Genomic DNA, 24,136 nt, shown 5'->3' with positions numbered 1-24,136 from the left:
GGCATTTTCCAGATATCGACCAAAATGTGGACCAGGGGGGACCCAGAACATTATCTGTTGGATACCGCTAATTTATTTATATATGTAATACCTTCCAAGATTATAAGGGTTTTTTATTTCGCCCTGCAGAACTTTTTCATTTTCTTCTACATAATATGGTAGGTGTCACAACCATTTTATAAAGTTTTTTCTAAAGTTATATTTCGCGTCAATAAAACAATCCAATTACCGTACCATGTTTCATCCCTTTTTTCGTATTTGGTATAGAATTATGGCATATTTTTAATTTTTCGTAATTTTCGATATCGAAAAAGTGGGCGTGGTCATAGTCGGATTTCGTTCATTTTTCATACCAAGATAAAGTGAGTTCAAGTAAGCACGTGAACTAAGTTCATTAAAGATATGTCGATTTTTGCCCAAGTTATCGTGTTAACGGCCATGCGGAAGGACAGACGGACGCCTGTGTATAAAAACTGGGCGTGGCATCAACCGATTTCGCCCATTTTCACAAAAAACAGTTAACGTCATAAAATCTATGCCCCTACCAAATTTCAAAAGGATTGGTTAATTTTTGTTCGACTTATGGCGTTAAAAGTATCCTAAACAAATTAAATGAAAAAGGGCGGAGCCACGCCCATTTTGAAATTTTCTTTTATTTTTGTATTTTGTTGCACCACATCATTACTGGAGTTGAATGTTGACATAATTTACTTATATACTGTAAAGATATTAAATTTTTTGTTAAAATTTTACTTAAAAAAATTTTTTTTTTTTAAAGTGGGCGTGGTCCTTCTCCGATTTTGCTAATTTTTAATAAGCGTACATATAGTAATAGGAGTAACGTTCCTGCCAAATTTCATCATATCTTCAACGACTGCCAAATTACAGCTTGCAAAAGTTTTAAATTACGTTCTTTTAAAAGTGGGCGGTGCCACGCCCATTGTCCAAAATTTTACTAATTTTCTATTCTGCGTCATAAGTTCAACTCATCTACCAAGTTTCGTCGTTTTATCTGTCTTTTGTGATGAATTATCGCACTTTTTCGGTGGGCGTGGTTATAGTCCGATATCGTTCATTTTAAATAGTGATCTGAGATGAGTGCTCAGGAACCTACATACCAAATTTCATCAAGATACCTCAAAATTTACTCAAGTTATCGTGTTAACGGACGGACGGACGGACATGGCTCAATCAAATTTTTTTTCGATCCTGATTATTTTGATATATGGAAGTCTATATCTATCTCGATTCCTTTATATATGTACAACCAACCGTTATCCAATCAAACTTAATATACTCTGTGAGCTCTGCTCAACTGAGTATAATCAATAACTCTGAACTGAACACTTTTCGCCATGATATAAAATTAAAATGCTGTGGAACAGGAGCAACACTTTTGTGACTACATCATGGTACAATAACTAGGTAAAAGCATCAGAGTTGCATTTTACATGTTTTATCATTCGAAGGTGGTCATAAAATGTCAAACTTTGTTTATGTTTACATTTTTTGTTTATTTACTTTTGATGTGAACATTTATTAGGTAATTCTTTACTTTAGCTCACAACTACTAAAACTCGTCCAAAAATATCGGGAGAGGTGGCAAAAGACGCGCTTTGGACCCAGGACCACGAATCCGAAAACGGAAATTGAAAATTTTATTTCTTTCCAGATATATTTACAAAGTTGAAAATTTTCATGTGGCTGTTGTAATTTTGATGGTGTTGCGTACCCACAAAAAAAAACTGTGGGTGTTTTGCGTGGATATAGATTTGGTCTCCCATGGTAATTTTTTATAAGCGCGGCCGAAGGCCGCCAACGCAGAAAGATGTTCTGCGCAAAATTACTATGGATCCCACCCCCGGTTTCGGAGGTACCCGCGGGTCTTTTTTTGGTTTTTCGTTAATATCTTTTGAACGAATTAAAATTTTTATTTTCCGCCTTCGGATTATTAATACTGATGTCAAGACGCGTCGTTTAACACCTCTCGATATTTTTGGTAGCGTATTAGCAGTCGACCCCTCAACTAGACTATTACCTGCGCAAAAATACTATGGATTCTACCCCTGGTTTCGGAGCGCTCCGGTGCCATTTTTCAGTTTTTTGGGAATATTTTTTGACAGAAATAAAATTTTTAATTTTCGCTTTCGGATTCGTCGTCCTGAGTCCAAAACGCATTTTTTTGACACCTCCCGATATTTTTGCACGAGTTTTTGCAGTTGTGAGCTAAAGTAAAAAATTACCCCGCAAGATCAAGGAAGAGAATTGGGAAAAAGCTTATGGCGTTAGCTTCCCTAAAATGGCTTAATTTTTTCGCTCCATTTTCAGGCCTGTGACCTTATTGTGGGAGCTCAGAGAGTAAATTTGATGCCCAACTCCACTCCATTGTTATATTTACCGTCTTTGATGTAAATATTGTTTCCCGAATGTTGTAAGATAAAAAATATAATATAATTTTATGTATGACTTAGCAGTGCTAATCAAGAGTTTGTAAAAAACGGAAGTTGTCTCATCGTCCAGTGCTAATCAAGAGTTTGTAAAAAACGGAAGTTGTCTCATCGTACCCAACGGTCATTCCTACAGTTATCTACCAAAATATCGGACAATACTTTCGCCGCTACAACGCGAAGGAAGGACGAAGGATAAATAATAAAGTCCCTTCTACATGTTCGCTTTTTTTAAGTGACACCGTTAGAGCGAATGGTCAATACTTCGCACGGAACAGCTGCAGCACACAAACGGATATGCATGATGTACCACGAATAAGCCGTGAAACCCAGACGCAGCGAAAATATGCTATACAAGTATACGCAAAACGGCCCTTATCAGGGCTACCACTAGTCAACAAAGAGAAAAAAATGCTAAACAATTATACCTACGAAAAGCTGCCCTTATCAGGGCCACAAACAGTTTGCGAAGAGAAAATATTGCTAGACAATTATGTTTTACATGCTATAGATTTACTTTTGGATTATTTATATCATCCATATGATGACAAGAAAAAACTGGAGTATAACCGATACTGGAGTTGAAAACGGAAATATTCCAAGCCGAACTTTTACCGTAGCAGGTACCGATACCAGATCCAACCTAAAGCCGAAATTGCTACATAAGCCTCCTGGCTAGAGCCAGAAGGAAAACCCGGAACCGTAATTGAAGTCAGTACTACAACCGAACTAGTATCCAAACAAAACACAACCGTGCTTTTTTTAATTAAAAAAGATTACATCTAAAGACATGGAGTACATATCCTTCAAAGAAATATTCACCTCAAATACCGACACGACGAGTTTCCAACGTTAAACGTTATTATGTATATATGTATCTTCGATATTTATTAGGTTACTAAATTACTTAATTTAAAAAAAAAAAACATGAAATTTTAAAATAAATCAGTACTTATACATGAACATACTATTAACTCAGCATTTTATATACAATCTCATCCCAAATTTTCAACATCTCTTGGAGACAGTAACGTTAGCACTCATATATAAAAAAAAAAATAAATAAATGTAAGGCGCGATAACCTCCGAAGAGATCTAAGGCCGAGCTTCTCTTCCAATTTGCGTCGTGCTCCTCTTGATTTTTCACCCTACAAATTGGCCGGACGGGACCTACATGTTTTATGCCGACTCCGAACGGCATCTGCAAGGCAGATGAGTTTTCACTGCGAGCTTTTCATGGCAGAAATACAATCGGAGCGCTTGCCAGACACTCCCGAGGGGCGACCCCGCGTAGAAAAATTATCTTCTAATTGAAAAACCTTATTTCTAAAATTTTGATGTTGCTTTGCCCGGGAGTTGAACCCAGGGCATACGGTGTGATAGGCGGAGCACGCTACCATCACACCACGGTGGCCGCACTCATACATACATGTATTGAAAATAAGGTCCACTACAAAAAACATTTAGCAATAGCATTTCCCAATATAATTTTAATACTACAAAATAACGACCTTAGGCAGATAAAGTAGGAACAAAATAATTCCAAAAAAGTTGTCTCACTTTACATTAAACTGCTTTGGAATATAAATAAATACACTAAATGATGCATACAATACAAAACGGTCCCTTATTTATATATCATAAACAAAATTAATGTTGCGACCATTGGATATTTTTCAAATCAATTGGTTCTAGCACCATCTCCCATAATGGAGACATTTCACGTAAACGTTCGACATGTTTGATGCAGGTACCGGTAATATAATCAACCTCTTCAATGGTGGTAAAACAACCAATACCAAATCTATAAAAATTTCACAATAAATTACTTTCGAATTAACTAAACAATTCAGTACGGTAAACTCGTATACCCTATTGAACTATGTGCCAAATCCTCATCAGTTCCAATCGCACGTAGGTTCCAGTGATGCAGAAGTACACGGTGAGGCACTAGACAACGCCACATCTTTTAAGGCCATAAGTAATGATAAATTTAATAAACCACTATACCTTTGCTCTGGATCACCATTACATATACCATGTGATAATCTTCAAGTGATGCTATCATATAAACGTTTCGAAAGAAAATCTATAAATTTCTTATCATATTCCATTTCTTTGAGTGCAAGATAACATGCAGCACCAAATCCAATAACAATAATCCGAAGGCGGAAAAGAGAAATTTTAGCTCGTTCAAAAGATTTTCCCAAAAAACCGAAAAATGACCCCGGAGTGCTTCGAGACCGGGGTGGGATCCATAGTATTTTTGCGCTGGCGGCCTTCGGCCGCGCTTATAAAAAATTAATCTGGGTGGGTCCAACACCGGTTTGGAGACCAAAACTATATCTGCGCAAATCACTTATGTCCACAATTTTTTTGTGGGTACGAATATCAACATTACAACGCGCACATGAAAATTTTCAACTGAAAAATTTCAACTTCTTTTGCAAATATCTCTTGTCCAACACAAAATGTTTTACCTCCGCCTTCTGGTTATTGTTGTCGAGGTCAATGCGCGTCTTTTAACACCTCTCTCGATATTTATGGACGCATATTATCAGTGTCATGCTGTCGTATAGAATGACCAAGAGTTGATGCGCTGGATACGTTGAAGAAGTGATTCAGCTGCTATATGTAAATAAATAATAACAATAAATTAAATATATATCATTTAAAAATCAGCTAATTACCTTTACTTTCCATTTAAAATGCCTTTTTCCTCCAACTTCATCAGCAAACCAACTTTTTTCTTTTTTTTTTTTTTTGTGGCTTTGAATACTCGTTTTGTGAGTATTGATAATGGCACGGATCTTTATGTGTCCGTATAGCGCCAGGTTGTACTTGGGTAGTGATGTATTTCCTTGGTTGTATGTTGATTGGTATCTTTAGTGTTTTCCGTTTAATTTGTTACTACCTGGTAGTATCAGTGCTTATATTTATTTTTGGTCTTTTTAATTTTTGTTGTAAACACTTAAAATGACTTGATTGATTGCCGTTGGTTTGCTTTACATTATAGGAGCAACCTCCACCCTCGGTTTGTTAAAATGGTCTCGTACTTGTCTTTTTTGTATTTAATGTTATATTTTGTAGGATTTATATTCATTCGTCATGTATGCATGATTGAAAAGACTTTATTGATTGCACTTGGTTTGCTTTGTTGTAGGAGCCACCTCCACCCTGGTTTGTCAAATTGGTCACGTAATTGTCTTTTTTGTATTTAATGTTATATTTTATAGGATTTATATTCATTCGTCATGTATGCATGATTGAAATGACTTTATTGATTGCACTTGGTTTGCTTTGTTGTAGGAGCCACCTCCACCCTGGTTTGTCAAATTGGTCACGTAATTGTCTTTTTTGTATTTAATGTTATATTTTATAAAATTTATCCTCACTCGTCATGTATGCATGACTGTACATTAAGTATATAGTAAGGGTATTTTCGATCCCGTTTTTTTTTTTTCAATAAAATTTGCAGTTAGATGTATGCAATGACATTGCGTAGTATGTAAATTGAGCATGCTTTTCAGCATCGATTATATACACTCCGTTAAATTGTCCCGTTTATTTTCGAGAATTTGTATTTTTTATTAGTATGTGTGTATATGAACATTTATTTTCAGTGGCCTGTTGCCAAGTGTCTTTCACGACCCGTTACGATCAATTATGTATGTATTTAAAGAGACTTGGCTTTAATGGCGCCACGCCAGTTATTAAATATGCACGAGTTTTTGACTCCTGTTAGGAGAACCCGAAACCGCCCCAACTCCAGGTCAGGGAAGCAACGCATCTCCCAACTCCGCCAAAACGCCCTTGGGAGGCACCGCAGCCAACCTTGTGGCCGAAAAGACAAGACCGGAATGTTTTTTTTTTTTTCTTTTTTGGTTATCGCTTTGTTGACGAAAATTACATGTGACATTTTTCTTCTTCCATCACTTTTGACAGAAGAAACCATTGTTTACTATATAGTTTGGCAGCTTAATTCGAGGTTATGTTGCGAATAGAGTGGAAGGCACTCGCAGGCCGTGAAAATAGGCACTCGACTGGAGTGGAATGAAGAACAGTAGGAAGACCAGAGTTGCATTGGATCAATCATTGCATCAATATTAAAGATAAATTTAGAAAAAAAAATTAAATACTTGAGAATAAGCAAACATTTTCTTTCAATTACTGCAACTAAAGTGTCCTAGATACTATATATTCCAAAATTATAACATTTTATGTCTGTTTACAAATTTAACTTCAATTTCCCTAAGATTTCCGTAATATGGCCATTAGTGATGTTTGTGTGTGTGTGCAAATTTTGAGCGATCAGCTGTTAGTTGCGCTACTTGGTAAAGTTTACAATGCACCAATTCTTTCATTTATGTAAAAACGCCGATTACCGCTGTGTAAAATTGCATTCATTTAATTTTTTTGAATTTGTAAAAGTTTATTAATAAAAGAAACCTCTTTTCAAGCAAGAATGTCGCGTAGTGTACAACGTTTCATCAATAATTACTCGAAAACTGCTACGATTTGGTTTCAAACATATACAAACAAGTTTACACCCAACTTGTCGGCAAATCAATTACAACGACGATGTCTTGTTACAGATCCTACAAAAGGCAAAGGACCGATTTCATGGAGAAGTTTAGCATTTATGGGCGGGGCCGGTGTAATTGGTTTAGCATTAATGTTATATGCTAAACATGAGAAAGAGGAAGCTATTATGAAAGAACGAAAACGGCAATTGGGTAAAGCGGCTATTGGTGGACGCTGGGAACTTATTGATGCGGAGGGTAAAGTACGTAAGTCTGAGGACTTTCTGGGTAAGTGGCTGTTGATCTACTTTGGTTTCACACATTGTCCGGATATATGTCCTGATGAATTGGAGAAAATGGCTGCCGTTGTAGATGCAGTTGGTAAGTAAGTAATGTATGCATGTTTTAAGCTTACCATTCCAACAAACAAAAGAAATTTCATTGCAGAAAAATCACCAGAAACACCAGCAATCCAGCCAATTTTCATCACAGTTGATCCTGAACGTGACTCCAAAGAAGTTGTTGGAAAATATGTAAAAGAATTTTCGCCAAAATTGCTGGGTCTCACGGGTACCGTGGATCAAATACGTAATGTTTGTAAAGCATTCCGTGTTTATTTTAGCGCTGGACCACGCGACGTTGACGATGATTATATTGTGAGAATATTTATATATTTACTTCTTTCTTAAATATTAATGTATGATATTTTCTATATAGGTCGATCACACTATTATTATGTATCTCGTTAATCCGGATGGTGAGTTTGTAGATTATTATGGACAAACGCGGGATAAGGACCAGTGTATAGCATCAATATTAGTTAATATTGCCAAATGGAATAGCATGAACAAAAAGTCGTGGTTCGGTTAAATGTGATTTTCTATTGATATGCTTGTATTAATATATAAAATGTCGATTGTTTTTATTGTGAAGTTATATAATGAATTCGAAGCTAATATGCTGTCTCAAATTCACGTGAATTCCTCTTTCAAAATATTCCATATATGATGAGTTGCCTCCTCAATGTCGACTAACTTTAGAATAGCAATAGAAAAATATGTCGTCATTAAGGGATTAAGATGGCGCCCTCTTGCGATTTAATTAACCCGATTCTGAAGAAGATAATATAAGCAGCAAATCCCAACAGCGGTTGTATAATCGTACCACACCTGCCCTGATGAGTGGCGAGGAGACACGGATATTGCCAATATTAGAAGTTGCCTTCGGACCAAGGTCTAATGATGGAATGAACACGTAATGTCAGCCAACTTGGCTCTCATTTCTGTTAATAATTATCTAAAGTACATATACTTAATAGAGAGTGTAATAATAATTACCTGCAGGATGACAATCGCCCTTTGGCGACTTCTTGTGGATGTCTCTTAAGAAGTCATCTCGTAAACACTATGAATAAATCCGGCACTTAAGAATCCAGCAGTATGTAGGAAAGGAACACAAAAATGCACTTAAGTTCCTGGAATACGGATGTTGGGGTCCTCAAGTTCTGAGAAACTGTTCAGCATTTCATTTAAGGCGAGTATTCTCACCTCACTGTGTAGATGTTGTTCCGGATACATTCCGTAGAAGGTCTGAGCGCAGTGTTTTCTCCAGTGTGTTTCTTCTAGGCTCGGCGACCATATTGTGGACGCGACCATATTGGGGACGCGACCGGCCAACTGCTTTAAAAGTTGCAAGTGGTTTTAAGCGTCTCACCAAATATGGCATCGTAGAAGCTAAGTGCTTTATAGGATGTGGTAAACATTGACGTGAAAATATAAAATTCACATAAATGTATTTTTAAATAACATTTTCCCATCCGCTGATTTGATTTTGTGCAAGGCAAGGCGAATTCATTACAGGTGGTGTTATCCCATCAGCTGGTTGTTTCTTGATAATTTTCCGTACAAAGCGTTGTACAACAAAATGTCAGTTAATCGAAATCTATGAAAATTTTCTTTTGACTTGACATTCATCTGTACGGCGAATTGATTAAATTCGCTTTGCCACCACCTGGTATAGATTCGCCTTGGTGCAATGGGATAACACCACCTGTAATGAACTCGCCTTGATGTTGTGTCATTTAAATATTAAGGCCGCGGGTCAATAACCTTTTTGCATATAAATGCGTTTAACACAAGCCTAAGGGCCAATTAGACTTCCTTAACCCTAACGCCATAGTCATAACCATATTTTTATTACCCATATCAAATTTGCATCAGTTATTGGTGCCTTAACTTAAAAATCGTGACAATTTCATAAACATGAAATCGCAAAAAAATGTTTGTAATTTAATAAGTCTCTTAGCCCGGTTTTACAGTACAAGTTCAACCCAATTTGTCAGTTAAACTACGCTTAAACTTATTCTGCAGTTTTTCAGTCTACTTTAACTGACGTTTAAGCTTAGCTTATGCGGCCGATCTGCCAGGTTTAAACTCCAGTTAACCTATCAGTTATTTGCGTTCGTACGAAATAGCGTCGAATATTACCAACCAGCATTTGGGCTCAGGGCTAAAGCTCATGTTGATAACTACGAATACTTCTAAAATCTCAAGAGTTCTTTCGAAACAGTGGCTCAACTCGAGAATCATGGCGTACTCAGCAAAAGGGGGAACTTTTTCTAAAGCAAAATATGCTATTACTTAAGTTGAAAAAGTGTAATTAACAACTTGTGATTCTCTAACTGGGATCAAATGTAAGATTCAATGATATTGATGTAGGATCTTCGGTGTAGTAGGCGGAGCACGCTACCATCACATCACGGCGACCGTCTATATAATTAATTCCTATTTAATTACGCTTCATAACTGCTATCAGCCAAGTGTTTATTTCTCACAATAAATAGCTGTTGGTTTTGGTGGTACCTCCTTGGAGATTTTTTTCAACTCCACCTAAACTCGATATACATATAGTGTAAGATATTAACGGGAGAAACGGGTTGAATATTCATTTGAGAACTGTACATTTCTCAAAATCTCTCGAAATTAGGACAATAATCGGAAAATATTAATGACGTTGGAGATCAACTGGAAAACTTTTAATTTATAAAATATCTCATAGGTCGGATACTGATTTGAGAATGAAGTTGCCTATCAATTCGAGAACTATCTGGTTTAGGGATAATTAAATAATGATGTTGGATATCACTTCCGGAACTAGATATATATTTCCGGGAGATTTTTTTCCATGTTTGTTGGGTAAACAAAATCCAGCTGGTGCCGTATCTACATATTATCTAGATAATAAAAAACCAATATTGCTGCACAAAACAGCATACCACAAAGGCGGCCTTAAACTGTGGCTGAAAAACTGCTCAGTAGTTTAACTGGAGTTTAAATTTGACTAGAGTTTAAGCAAGCTTAGTTTAAATTAGCTTAACCAACCACTGACAAACCGGGCCTTAGTCAAAACGTATCCAAAACAATAAATAAAATCTACAAAAAGTTAACAAATTCTCCATCTCAAATATTTTTAGGTTATGGATATGGCGAAAAACCAAATACCAATTGGTTGGCTGTGATATGGTTATGGCTTTAGCGTTATGGTATGGCACCATTAATCGATTAAATTGATTCCATAAGGTTGGTTCGATCAGCTGTTTTATCTGGTTATGGATAAGTCACAATTAATTGGCCCTTTATGCATTCCAATAATATCGCCACAATCAACCAAGATGTTGCGTTTGTAAATATGAAATTGAAGTATATTACGCTTTGCCCATTCACATACAAAATTTCACGAAGCACTGTGATGAACATTCTCCCTATACAACAAAAATACTTGCTAACATATTTTGTTTCGAATTCATTTGTTATATTAGCCGTGTTTTTTAACACGCGTATATCCGTTTACGCTTAAGATTGCTAAGAGACAAGCTTTTTTTTGTCGCTTATGAAATAGTAGAATATAAAATCAGTACTTCCAAGTTTCAATAAGTAGTTTTTATCGACTTTTTTAGTGTGTTTTACCATCCCTAATTAAAAAACAAAATGTCATCAGGAGAAATGTAAGTATTTTTGTGTAAATATTAAAAAAAATTCTACATTCCGAGCATAGTGTACCTATACCAAGTGTGTTCACTAAGCGATAAACGTCAAAACCATTGTACAGGTTTACAAGTATGATATGTATGAGAAGGAAACAATTTCTTTCCCTTTCTAACACACGGCAGTTTGACACTTCGGTCAGTGTCAAACTAGCGTGGAACCCAGTGGAACATGCGTGGAACATCAGTTTTGACACTGAACGAAGTGTCAAAATTACCGGGGTTGCTTCGTCGAAAGCGACACAGGGAAGCAAAAAAGGGATCGGAATATAAGATATGGGTTGCTGTGATGGAAAATTTTTTTGATCGAATTATATGGGTCCTTCAGAAAATTATAAAAGAGTTCAATTGGGGTATCTGAGGGCGCGTAGTTATTTCAGTATTAAGAATACAAACACGGGAGTTAAGTTTTTCTACCCGTTCAAAAGTTCTCCGCGAAAAACAGTTTGAAACCGAGCTCGACTGCAATAACCCGTCCAAAAAAGCGGAAAGAAAAATGAATAGACGCGTTTTGTCCTGTTGTCAATAGTCCGAAGAGAAAAAGTATTCGAATTATTGGAAACGAGGCAAAAACGCGTCTATTAATACCTCCCCCGACGGTTTTGGTCGTGTTTTAGCAATCGTCCCCGGTAATAAAGTATCACAATTTGTTAATTAAAATTGTCCAAAATATATGGTTATTAAAGAGAGATGTAATTAAGTGCTCGTTTGAAAGTAAATAAGTATATTTCTTTGTAATATAAGAAAAAAAATTTTAAGCAGTTTTCGATAGCAGCTACTAAACTTTTTTTGGTCCTAAGAAGTACAACAGTGCCAAATAGCATCCACAAAAAAAACGAACAAGAACAAGCATTTTATCAGGTGAGCGTGGCTGTGTATGTGCGTGCTGCTACATATCCTACTTGTAGACCTGTACAATGGTCAAAACTACAAACAGCCTCGCTCACCTGATGGAAATCTCAGGTCTAGAGTCGCATTTTTGGTCTCAACCATTGTTTACTATATAGTTTGGCAGCTTAATTCGAGGTTATGTTGCGAATAGAGTGGAAGGCACTCGAATCGAGTGGAATGAAGAACAGTAGGAAGACCAGAGTTGCATTGGATCAATCATTGCATCAATATTAAAGATAAATTTAGAAAAAATAATTAAATACTTGAGAATAAGCAAACATTTTCTTTCAATTACTGCAATTAAGGTGTCCTAGATACTATATATTCCAAAATTATAACATTTTATGTCTGTTTACAAATTTAACTTCAATTTCCCTAAGATTTCCGTAATATAGCCATTAGTGATGTTTGCGTGTGTGTGCAAATTTTGAGCGATCAGCTGTTAGTTGCGCTACTTGGTAAAGTTTACAATGGTCTCAACGACAACATTTTTGTCTACCAATCGTCTCGACTTTTTCAATTTTTCAATCATTCGGAGCATTCGGTAATGGTATCCATTTTGAATTCGCTGTCATTCCGAATCCAGCGAGTGCCTGTCAGAATGCTTGACAGATAAGTCAACACACTTTTACTTGTACGCTATGATTCCGAGTGCAACTATCAGCGAGTGTGGATGGTTTAAATCAAATTGTGAAATTAAAATTGTGAAGTACAGTTTTTTGGCACACAAAAGTGATAAAATTTTTTGTTTTTGTAGTCGCAAATTTTTTATGTGTTGCAAATTGTAATAAAATATATAAAATAAAGTCTTGCAAACGTATGTAGTGCGTGTATATGCACGAAAGTGGTTGGTTATGATTTTTAAATAAACTGCACGTTAGTGCTACAAACTAAAGACAATTTTAAACTTTTCCAAACATATTAAAACTCTGGGTAAGTGAAGTGGCTAAATTGTAAAGTTCTAAAAAAGATTAAAAAGTTTCAAACCTAGAGTGCAGCTCCAAAGCTCACTCCTGGGTAAATTTAAAGATAGAGTGTCCTTTGGGACACGAAAAAGAAACACCAAAATGGCATCTTCATCGTCTTCAGGTAAAGATGGTGAACGTGGGCCTACAAAAAAGCCTAAAATTTTAAACGATGAAAAGGTCATGGGATTCTTTGAAATGTCGAATAACGGCATCGTCAGAATAAAGGAAAAAAATGTAGGTAACGGGGATTCCGTTGCGTCCTCTCAGACTCCGTTAGCCATAGGAACAAAGACAAACGAAACATTAACCCAAAAAACAACGGACATAACAAATGGCAAAACTACTGCAGAAAGCAGTGTTGCCAACACACAACAGCACAGTGATGTACCGAAAAACTATAACCATGACTCAATAAAAATTGTATATCCTCCCAGATTTACTGGAGAAATTTTTGTATTGGTAGATAGCTCCCAATGCCCCAGCTTAAAAAATGAAAAATTTACAACTGGGCTTACTTTATGTAGCCAAATAAAAGACTTACGTTTTCGTGACATTGATCATGATTTTCGACAAATATTGCCTGTGGTTCCACGATCTACACCGCCGGATGAGATCAACGCATGTTTAAAGTCTTCTCTTCTGTGCGTATTCCACTGATTCCAACAGACATACCATTTGAATTTAAGCTTTTGCAATTCACAGTGCGTCTATCATTTGTCATGTCCATCAATAAGGCACAAGGACAAAAGCTTCAAATATGCGGATTAAATTTGGAGGAGCCGTGCTTTTCACAGGGACAGCTATACGTGGCCTGCTCAAGAGTTGGAACTACAAATTGTTTGTTTGTGCTCGCTTCCAATGGGCAAACTAAAAATATTGTTTAACCAAATGTTTAAGGCCTTAGGAAGAACACTCTATAAAGTAATTTTTAAAAATACCTATTCGGCAAACTCTTTCATAATGGACGAACGCCTAGCCAAAAGAGGATTAAGGCAATTTGTTCCTAGAACAGCCTTAGAAATATATGGGGTAGTTAGAGGTGTTCCCACATTATAGTCCACCCCTGTTGAAACAGAAAGTTTGCTTGGACATTGATGACAATTTGTGATCGGCCGCACCTATTGGATGGGGTGAAGCACAGCTGTAACAACAACAGCAGGCGGACAACCCGGAAAGAGAGGCAGCAACTGGGCGGACAGTAGGGGTGAGATCTTGGCAGATCAAATAGAGGAAACGACGTTTTGCACAATAAACGGAGAAGCCCCCACACGTATGGGAGGAAGCTGTCACAGTTCGCCGGATATTTCAATCGTGAGCGCAGAACTCGTAAACTGCGTCAACTGGCAGCCGATGGTAACATTGGCATCCGACCACCTGCCTATACTTATTTCGCTCGAGCGTTCTGCCGACTTCATCGTCACAGAAAAACGCACTTTCATTAACTTAAAAAAAAAAGTGGGACGAATAGAAATCCTGTACAGACAACCGCTTTGCTGCCCGCCAAGGGGAGCGTGCTTTCCGCAAGGTCATTGAATCCGCCTCGGCTCGTTTCATTTCCGCCGGAGGCCGCAAGTTTAGCGAGAGAACATGACCTTATAAGACAGCTCGATCCCGGCGACCCCTTAATAAGGGATTGTTTGTGGATGCGCGCGAAATGGGAGGAGCACCTAAGCGGTTGTAACCTCTCTGCCGGTGTAGGTAAACTTTGGTTCACGTTAAGTCCCTATAGAACCCGTCTAGGCACAATGACAAAGTTTCCATCGCCTTTGGCGATAAAGTGCTGTCGGATGCGAAAAAATGCGCGAGCGCTTTCTGCCGACAATATATAATGCATTCCACGGTCGACAAAGATAGACGGAGGGCCAACAGACACGCACATAAACATAATTTCAGCGCGTCACCAATTACCATCACCGCCAAAGAGGTTGAGGATGCCATCGGTCAGGCTAAACCATCCAAAGCAGTCGGCAAGGACGGCATAGCCATGCCGGTGCTTAAAAGCCTAGGGAAAGAGGGTTTCAAATATTTAGCACATGTCTTCAGCCTGTCTCTTTCCACCTTTGTCATACCCGAATGGAAAATGGCCAAGGGGGTCCCGCTACTAAATCCTGGGAAACCAACTAACATAGGAGAGTCAAATCGCCCGATATCTCTCCTATCGCCAGTAGCCAAGACGCTTGAAGCCATTTTGCTCCCCTACTTCAAAGCAAATTTGCAGCTAGCCTGTCCTCAGCATGGCTTCTGAAACTCCATAGCACCACCAGCGCGCTAAATGTCACCGGACCCAGATAAATTGCGGTTTAAGTCAAAACCCCACCATAGAATAGTACTCGTTACGCTAGACCTATCAAAAGCTTTTGATACGGTCAACCATGGCACGTTACTGCAAGACCTGGAAGGGTCTACTCTTCCCCAATGACTTAAAAGGTGGACCGTAAATTATCTGAGTGGTCGGCAGGCATCGGTGCAATTTAAAAATGAAACATCTAAACCAAGAAGAATTAAACAGGGGGTGCCTCAGGGTGGTGTCCTATCCCTACTTTTGTTTAATTTCTACATATCTAAGCTACCTTCGCCACCAGAAGGAGTTACTATCGTTTTCTACGCCGATGATTGCACAATAATGGCCACAGATCGATGAGCTTTGCAACACAATAAACGGCTACCTCCCTGATCTCTCCAGTTTTTCGCCTCGCGAAATCTGGGCATCCCAACAGACATCTGATTGATTAGCCAACACCGACTAGGGACTTTAGGAGTAATCTCCGTAAGCACTTTGAGGAAATACGGCACCTGATAACTCAGCCGTATGAAACAAAAAAACACAAGCAGGTCCTTGGTGAACTCCACAAACAGGCGTCGGACCTTTATGCTAGGAATTGCCCGGTGAATCCAGTACAAACTTGCGGAAGAGGAACGCATACTCCCCAGGGAAACGCGAGTCACTCCGGCTGAACTTAGTTCTGGATACTGTAACAGGCTAAACTCTCACCTATCCAGAATCAACCCCGACATACAAAATGTATGCCCCGCTTGCAATGTGCAATGAGGATATTGATGACAATTTGTGATCGGTCACATCTATTGGATGGGGCGAGGCACTGCTACAACAACAACAACAGAGACAGCAACTGCATCACCCATCGATCCCGAGCCGTTCCTGCCAGTTGGCTTACAGGGGCATTTATTAGTAGAAGGGAGGGTGAAAAGAGAAGAACACTGGAGCAATACGCCAGGTTTCAGAAAAATCTAAGATACTGTTTGGAGGTTATAACACAAGTCGCTACAGGGCAATAATAGACCTGTCGCAAGATAACCTAAGAATCCCAAGAGCTGTTCTTACAGGGCATTTTGTGATCGATCAGCAAACGGCCATATCCTCCCAGAATGCGACGCAATCTCAAGACGTAGGGGTAAGTTCATGGACTCACCATGGCCAGAGCATTCCCACATTTAATCCCTCAAGCCAAGAACACTGCTAGGGTCCATCAAGAAAGTGGACTAGGATGAGGTGCTGTGAAGGAGATGTGCAATCCTCAATAACTTATCTATCTATCTACGTTCCGGTAACAAGCACCATTGAGGTACTAGCCCGATCATCTCAGGAACTTTGATATGACTACATTAAACCTTCTAGGGTTTGAATATTAATAATGGCCGCAATGCGAAAGTCTGCTAAAATTTACCATTCTCCATGGAATGCTCGATATATAACTTTCCACGTTGTGAATCAGTAATGAAAAAAGCAAAATTTACTAAAATTTTAACTGGCTGTGGGTAATAAGGTGATGATGTCTTCTCTTAGCGCAATGTAATGACAATGGCGACGCAGGGAAAAAGTAAAAAATCTTGTAAATCTCCTGATCATAATTAATTCCGCCCTTTCTATGCAGTTCTATGCATACATACATATGTATTTTACTCTCCAAACGCTAATTAAAGAAATCAATTGGTATTTACATGAACTTCGAACTCTTTGGTATTTGCTTTCTTCAGTTGATTATCAACCAAAGCATAACAAATTATCACTAACAAATTCATACATGTTGTTTATATATTTAAAATAGTGGGCAATTTACTCACCCTTTCTGGTGTGATGATTCCTGGACAATCCGGTCTGACTAGACGCGATTTATTTTGCCTTAAGACAGCGTGTTTAACGCGAACCATATCATGTTAGGGCACACTTTGGTGAGGCAAACAATCAAATAAATTTCTGCTTCTAATGCTTCTAGGATAGCAGCAGCAGCTCCCGGTTGCCTCTTTTGCTTCGGCTACCTATTCAATTTTCACATCACATTATCTACAATTCAATATTTTATCAATACAAATATAAATTACCGAAGCAAATACTGCCAAACCAAGATGCGTAGTTCCACCCTTTTTTGGGGAAATACATCCAACCAGTTTGGTACCGTATTCCAAAGCATGTTGGTTGTAGAAAGTACCTTGTTTACAAGTAAATCCTTGGCAAATGAAACGTGAATCTGCACTGCAACAACGAAAAAAGCGACAATAGTACCAACGGGTTTTCCGCGAATAACTTTTAAACGAGCAAAAAAATGTAGTTTCTGCTTTCGGATTCTGAATCTTGACGCAAATACGCGTCTTTTGATATCGCTTTCGACATGTGCGACCCGAATTTTAAGTGCAGGACTTAAGTTGTAATTTTACTAAATTTGGAAATTAAAAGGCTTATATTTCATAAACTAAGAGTTTCCTAGAGTTGCGGATGATAATTTTGTGATTTTTAGGACCCCCTCTACCCCTACAAATCAGCAAAAGTTTGAAAATCGTGGCACCTTATATAAAATCCAACCCCTGAATCGCACCCCGGCAGAGATGTTATCTATTAAATTAATATAACACTTTTTTTATTATTTAAAAATGCACATACCAATGATTGAAAAGCAGAAAATAAAAAATGTTGTTGTATCGATGACACTCCCCGTTATGGACTTTGCCGGAAGCAGATCGGGTACGTTCCGGGAACAAGCACCATTAAAGTACTAGCCCGACCATTTCGGGAACGATTTAGTACGACCACATGAAACCTTCTAGGCCATCCCGTTTATTCTATATAACTTAATATTATTTTGGGCGAATGCCGCCAACGCAGAAAGGTGTTCTGTCATTTAGAAGTGCCTAAACAAAGCACACGAAATTTTCCTTTTTACACACCAGGTTAAGCGAGAGCGTGTAAGAATTTTCTTAACATCTCATTTTTTTTTTCGGGTTAGGTTTAATGGCACGGACATTTATCCATAAAGCCAGGTTAAATCTCAGTTGGTTATTTCTTATGATTGTTGTAAAACAAGTTTATGTGTAATGTTGGCTTCACTAATACACAATGGTAATACCATAGCGGCCAGAACCATGTGTAGCAGCTTGCTGTTTGGTATTTATTCTTGTAATTGGTCGTATTTATGGTTTTCAAAATGGCGCCACGCCAGGTTCTATTCAGTTTGATTGGTTTTTGAATGGCACCACGCCAGGTTATATTCAGTTTGGTTGGTTTTTGAATGGCACCACGCCAGGTTATATTCGTTTGGGTTGGTTTTTGGATGGCATCACGCCAGGTTACATTCCATTCGCTTAGTATTTTAGATGGAATCACACCAGGTTAAATTCGATTTGATTAGTTTTTAACAGTTTGTGAAACTCTATATGATGACTATAGCGGGGCATTATCTGCCCTTTTGTTATTGGTTTTAAAATGACGAAACGCCAAGTTCTATTCAAATGGATTGGTTTTGAACGGCATCACGCCAGGTTTTATTCAGTTTGGTTGGTTTTTGAATGGCACCACGCCAGGTTATATTCGATTTGGGTTGGTATTTTGGATGGCACCACGCCAGGTTATATTCCGTTTGTTTGGTATATTAGATGGCACCACGCCAGGTTATATTCAATTTGATTTGTTTTAAAAGGTTGTGAATCTCTATATGATGACTATAGCAGGGCATTAAATGCCCCTTTAATTTTTCCGTTTATCTTCTGTGGCCCCACAGTCCGTTATGCTAAATTATTGGTATTTCATGTTTTTCAAGATTTATGGTCAAATTTGATACAATGTAACTTTATGGTTGTAACGCACTTATGTGTCCTCTCAACTAGTCCACCATTTGGTAATTTCAATCTTTTGTTTTAAATTGTTTTATTTTAGTAAGAAAATTTTTTGTCGTAAATTGTTTTATAATATAACACGTTTATGTGGATTGATTATATGTACATTACTGTACATTCATGTTAGGTTTTTTTCTTTTTCATTACAGTTATATGTTCCGTTTGTCCTCGGTGACATTATATATTTTCCAAATCGGTATGTATGTACATAGCGAGATCGATTTATGTATATATAATTGTGCATTGTTTTAAATTTATTATTTTGACATAATAATACTGATTAAATTTATTATTATTTTTTTTTTTGAAATTTGGTTTAATGGAGGGGACTATATTAAAAGTCCCATATTCCAGGTTATTATCAATATTATATGTCGTTTAATTAATGGATTAAATTTCCAATGTTGTATAGACGCACGTTGAGCTCCACCAGTACACAATGGTAATACCAATTCGGCCAGAACCATGTGTAGCAGCTTGCTATTAGTATTTGACTATCCGTAATTTGTAAAATGGTATTTAGATGGCACCACGCCAGGTTATATTCAAAGTCTTCGTATTTAGTGTTATATATTTTTATTATTATTTTTTTTTTGAGATGTAATTTCAAAGAGGCCAGAACCACGTGTAGCAGCTTGCAAATGGATGTCAATTATTGTAATTGTTCTCAAATTCAATTAAGATTGGTATTTCGATGGCACCACGCCAGGTTATATTCAATTTGTCAATTAATTAATTAATGATCACAGAAAGTGATTTTAAAATTTTTGCAATCAAAATTGCAATTTAATGTTCATAGATATGCACAGTATTGCATAGCTTTTAAAACGAGCTGCTTATTCAGCATAAAATTATAATCCGTAATTTGTTCCGTTATAATTCCTTAATTTCCAGTATATGGCCTGTTGCCATGTGCTAAACATTTTCCCGTTACCACAGTTATACGTAAATCGAGTTGGTATTATGTGGCCCACGCCAGGTTATCAATTCTAATTTTTCAATATGCTTTCACTTATACTTTCACTGATTCCTGTTGGGAGTGCACAACCACTATCTGACACCAGATCAGTGAAGCACTGCATCTCCCAACTCCGCCGAAAAGCCAAAAGGAAGCACAAAGCCAACCTTGAGGCCTATTAAAATTTTCGACTCAACTAAAAAAGCCCGACAAATTATAGTTGAGCCGAGGATGGCCCGCACGACCACTCTGACTGAACGACTAGAACGGAATGTTGATAATCATATATTTTAATCAAAACTAGGTGATTAAATTTATTATCTTGGATAATTGCCCGCTAGCAATTGTCCGTGTTTGACACTGAATGGCGTATAAAACCAAGGTTTTATACACATATGCATGGCGGAACGATACAAGGTGGCAGCATGGCGACATACCTACAATGTCCCATGCTACCACCTTGTATCGATCCGCCATGCACATATGTTTGCACTTCACATGTGGTTTATTTATTCCTTTGAATTTTTAGGCACGATAGCACTTGAATATTTTTAAACAATTTCGCAAAATGATGTTTAGATATATTTTGATTTAATGGTTTACTCCAAGTACGATAATATTTAGTTTGATCTTTGTTATTTCGATTTCCGCACTATCCTCCATTTTGTTCTCAACCGCATAAATCGCGTCCTGTTTTTTGCACACGGTTGAGCTGTGGGGAAAAACGAACTTAACGCTACGACGTTACAAACCGAAGTGTCTTAACATCTCAGCAATTATATTTTTTCTGCATTTTAATGTTTTCCGGCATAGATTAGAATAATTAATGAACTGACAAATAAACAAAAAAAAAAAGGTATACGTATACAGTTCTGCCAAGTTTTTGTGGCGTTTTGACATTTGCGGGGCAGTGCTGCCGTAAACGTAAACGTATATACGCGTGTTAAAAAACACGGCTATTGCAGTTTTTAATTGCAAAAAATGTTAGTTACCAACCAGTGGGAAAAATAATTTCACTTGCAAAGTGTGCCAAAGCAAATGTCAAATTCTTCTTCTTATGATTTGCTTGAAATAAAATTTTAGAGTTGGCTATCAAAGCTTGTGTTAAATTCATCTAAATGAAAAACTGCTTATGTGTTGGGGCTTTAACTGTCAGATCTTGCTCTGTCAGCGTTGCAAATTACGTCTATATGCGTATTGTCAACACTGTCGCTGCTCACGAATCCTGTTTTTGACATTTCAGGGCGCAGACCACTGCATCAAAAGAGTACAAGTTTTATATAAAATATAGGATAACTAGTGTAAAATGGTATTGATAAACTTAATCTAAGTTAGTTGCTTACTGTATAAACATGTTATTGCACAATAAAGATACAAATAAATTAATTTTTTTTTGTGGTGAATGAAAAATCGAACCTAACCTCAAAGCATGTTTAGATGGTGATCAATTTTGTAAAGTTTCTAAATAACAAGTGGCTCATTTATTTACGTTTTCCAGCGACCATTAATGCTGCAAGGTCATGAGCGTTCCATAACTCAAATCAAATTCAATCGTGAGGGTGATTTATTATTTTCATGCTCAAAAGATCAGAAGCCAAATGTTTGGTATTCGCTAAATGGCGAACGTCTTGGTACTTACGATGGGCATCAGGGAGCGGTATGGTGCTTAGATGTTGATTGGACTACATCGAAACTTATATCGGGCGCAGGTGATATGACAACAAAAATATGGGATGTAGAACATGGCGTTGTAATTGCATCCATACCTGCAAAGTCGTCGGTGCGAACATGCGGTTTCAGTTATTCTGGCAATCAAGCAGCTTATTCCACGGATAAAGCTATGGGACAAAATTCAGAATTGTTCGTGATTGATGTACGCACAGCAGATGAAAGTATTGCCGAGCAAAGCCCAATATTACGTATACCAATGCTGCCATCTAAAATCACATCTATGCTGTGGGGACCCTTGGATGAAACAATAATCACAGGTTATTAATGCTTGAAATTGTAGGAAGTTTCAAGTGCATGAACAGTTTATTAATTTCTTATTTACTTATTGAATAGGGCACGAAAATGGCCAAATTTCTATTTGGGATATACGGAAGGGTGGCCGTGAGATTAATTCAGTAAATGATCATACGGCTGTTATAAACGACATGCAGATGAATAAAGATGGTACTATGTTTGTAACTGCATCCAAAGACACATCAGCGAAGCTATTTGACTCTGAATCACTGATGTGTCTGAAGACCTATAAAACGGAAAGGCCTGTAAACTCGGCTGCAATCAGCCCAATTATGGACCATGTTGTATTGGGTGGTGGACAAGACGCCATGGAGGTGACAACAACATCAACCAAAGCTGGCAAATTCGATTCACGTTTCTTCCATTTAATTTATGAAGAAGAATTTGCTCGCTTGAAAGGTCATTTCGGTCCCATAAACAGTTTAGCCTTCCATCCGGATGGCAAGAGTTATGCTTCAGGTGGTGAGGATGGTTTCGTTCGTGTGCAAACTTTCGATAGTACATATTTTGAAAATATCTTCGAGTAGTTGCATGTAATCATTATATTTTAGTCACTCCCCCTATAAACTCCTGTTTCTTTTGTAGTTGTATTTATATAAATTAAGAGCAGATAAGCAGTTATGTTTGCAAATAAAATCAACCTTAAAAAATATACGAGAACAAAAAGAAAAAACCAAATATTTTTTTGACTTCGTTATTTGGGCAAGTTGGCTTTACCACCGATTGAGTCCAGGATCACCGAACTCGAAGAATGCCGTTAGATATGAGACTACCAAGTAGTATATGTGTCTCCATTGAAACCTTTTCCTGTACACGAGGACACAGTAGAAACAACATCACAGAGAAAATTATTGTCGGCTGGGAAATTCCTGGACATGGGGAGACTTGAAACTATAGAGCTCGTAACTGACGATGTCCAAAATTGCCGATTTACACGATTAATTGCTGATGAATTCGTCTTCAATGCCACAAATACCTAAGTAAATCTGTTTAAACGCCACAAATATATAGCAATTATTAGTAAATCTGTTAATTGGGTTAAATTCTTTTATCAAGTAATGTGAGAATGGGCAGTCTAGAAATCATTCGCTGGTGTGTAAAGCCAAACAGTAACAAATCCACAATTAAAACTTAAACCATAAAAAAAAATATATTGTGTTTACCTTACACGATGATGAAAAATTCGTTCATAACTGAAACATTTTGAAATCAAAATTGCTTTCTCTAGCGAAAAAGCATTAACATCAGCGCTTAATCTCCCGCCTGATCTGAGATGATGGACCATCTGTATCAAATAGCAGGACAGGTATGGTAAAAAGCCTGTATACTCTAGAGCTTGATTTTGAATTTTCCAAATGCTTAAGAGTTTGATATCAGACATTAGCACTATATGGCATCACCAACCAACTACGACTACACCTTTTCCAATTTAAGTTCAGAAAATTACAATTCAAGTTCAGAAAATTACAATTCAAGTTGAGAATTTTCAATTCAAGTTCAGAAAATTACAATTCAAGTTCAGAAAATTTTTCGGGTATTTTGGAGCGTCCACACTCCCGAAAGTAACGTATAGGTCTGCATAGATCTTGGCGCCATATGTCAAAATATCTCAACTTACCCGCCATCATCATCATTCATCATGAATTGGCACTTAATCGTAATTTTGGCAGTTTCGTAACAAATGATGCCGGCTTTCTCTGTTTCGCGGTAACTGACGGCGATTGGGAGCACCACGGGCTCAGAATCGTCACGGGCTGCCTTCTTATGTCCCCAGAACACCATCTGCATAATGAGGCGAAAATACTCCTCATCAGGGAGAGAAATGAGATGCTGACCAAACAGTTCCTGTTGGATACCCAGAAACCTGAGCATCCCAACAGACATCTGATTGATGAGCCAGCACCGCCTAGGGGCTTAAGGAGTCATCTCCGTAAGCATTTTGAGGAAATACGGCACCTGAGAACCCAGCCGTATGAAACGAAAAAACACAAGCAGGTCCTTGGTGAACTCCACAAACAGGCGTCGGACCTTTATGCTGGGAATCCAGTACTCAAAAAATGTATCCAAAACTCGCGGAAGAGGAACGCATACTACCCAGGGAAACGCGTGTCACTCTTGCTCAACTTCGTTCTGGAAACTGTAACAGGTTAAATTCT

General features: G+C 37.7%; 2 protein-coding genes and 1 long non-coding RNA gene across 5 annotated transcripts; 2 read left to right on the top strand and 1 right to left on the bottom strand.

The window, feature by feature from the left end:
* Window positions 1–3,968: 3,968 nt before the first annotated feature.
* On the bottom strand, window positions 3,969–6,387 carry LOC137241171 (uncharacterized). Its single transcript, XR_010949923.1, has 4 exons — window positions 5,138–6,387; window positions 4,458–5,075; window positions 4,319–4,397; window positions 3,969–4,251 (listed from the first exon to the last, which is right to left on the bottom strand). It is a non-coding gene; the product is annotated as an uncharacterized lncRNA (long non-coding RNA).
* Window positions 6,388–6,776: 389 nt separating this feature from the next.
* Scox (Synthesis of cytochrome c oxidase) lies at window positions 6,777–7,944 on the top strand. Of its 2 annotated transcripts, none has more exons than XM_067768485.1 (3): window positions 6,777–7,355; window positions 7,404–7,626; window positions 7,688–7,944. In XM_067768485.1, exons 1-3 carry the CDS (start codon window positions 6,913–6,915, stop codon window positions 7,838–7,840), a joined length of 819 nt encoding a protein of 272 aa, XP_067624586.1. In that variant the 5' UTR covers window positions 6,777–6,912; the 3' UTR covers window positions 7,841–7,944. The 2 variants fall into 2 exon arrangements, with proteins under 2 accessions (XP_067624586.1, XP_067624587.1); XM_067768486.1 differs by having other exon boundaries at window positions 6,784–7,351; window positions 7,418–7,626.
* A 13,013-nt stretch (window positions 7,945–20,957) lies between these two features.
* eIF3i (eukaryotic translation initiation factor 3 subunit i) lies at window positions 20,958–22,658 on the top strand. 2 transcript variants are annotated; one of them, XM_067768483.1, is made up of 3 exons: window positions 20,958–21,264; window positions 21,454–21,943; window positions 22,020–22,658. In XM_067768483.1, exons 1-3 carry the CDS (start codon window positions 21,262–21,264, stop codon window positions 22,505–22,507), a joined length of 981 nt encoding a protein of 326 aa, XP_067624584.1. In that variant the 5' UTR covers window positions 20,958–21,261; the 3' UTR covers window positions 22,508–22,658. The 2 variants fall into 2 exon arrangements, with proteins under 2 accessions (XP_067624584.1, XP_067624585.1); XM_067768484.1 differs by lacking the exon at window positions 20,958–21,264 and adding an exon at window positions 21,271–21,395.
* The last annotated feature ends 1,478 nt before the right edge of the window (window positions 22,659–24,136 follow it).

Source organism: Eurosta solidaginis, chromosome 2, assembly GCF_040869045.1.
Source record: "Eurosta solidaginis isolate ZX-2024a chromosome 2, ASM4086904v1, whole genome shotgun sequence".
Classification (NCBI taxonomy): domain Eukaryota; kingdom Metazoa; phylum Arthropoda; class Insecta; order Diptera; family Tephritidae; genus Eurosta; species Eurosta solidaginis.
The sequence above is the reverse complement of the archived record's forward strand: the minus strand, read 5'-3'. Positions and strand labels throughout refer to the sequence as shown.

Excerpts from the sequence above, each read along its gene's own strand:
- Scox (XM_067768485.1), top strand. The coding sequence starts at position 6,913 with ATGTCGCGTAGTGTACAACGTTTCATCAATAATTACTCGAAAACTGCT. Across the intron at positions 7,356-7,403 it reads GTTGTAGATGCAGTTGGTAA|AAATTTCATTGCAGAAAAAT; the intron begins GTAAGTAATGTA and ends AACAAACAAAAG. Across the intron at positions 7,627-7,687 it reads ACGTTGACGATGATTATATT|GTCGATCACACTATTATTAT; the intron begins GTGAGAATATTT and ends TTTTCTATATAG.
- eIF3i (XM_067768483.1), top strand. Across the intron at positions 21,944-22,019 it reads GGATGAAACAATAATCACAG|GGCACGAAAATGGCCAAATT; the intron begins GTTATTAATGCT and ends CTTATTGAATAG.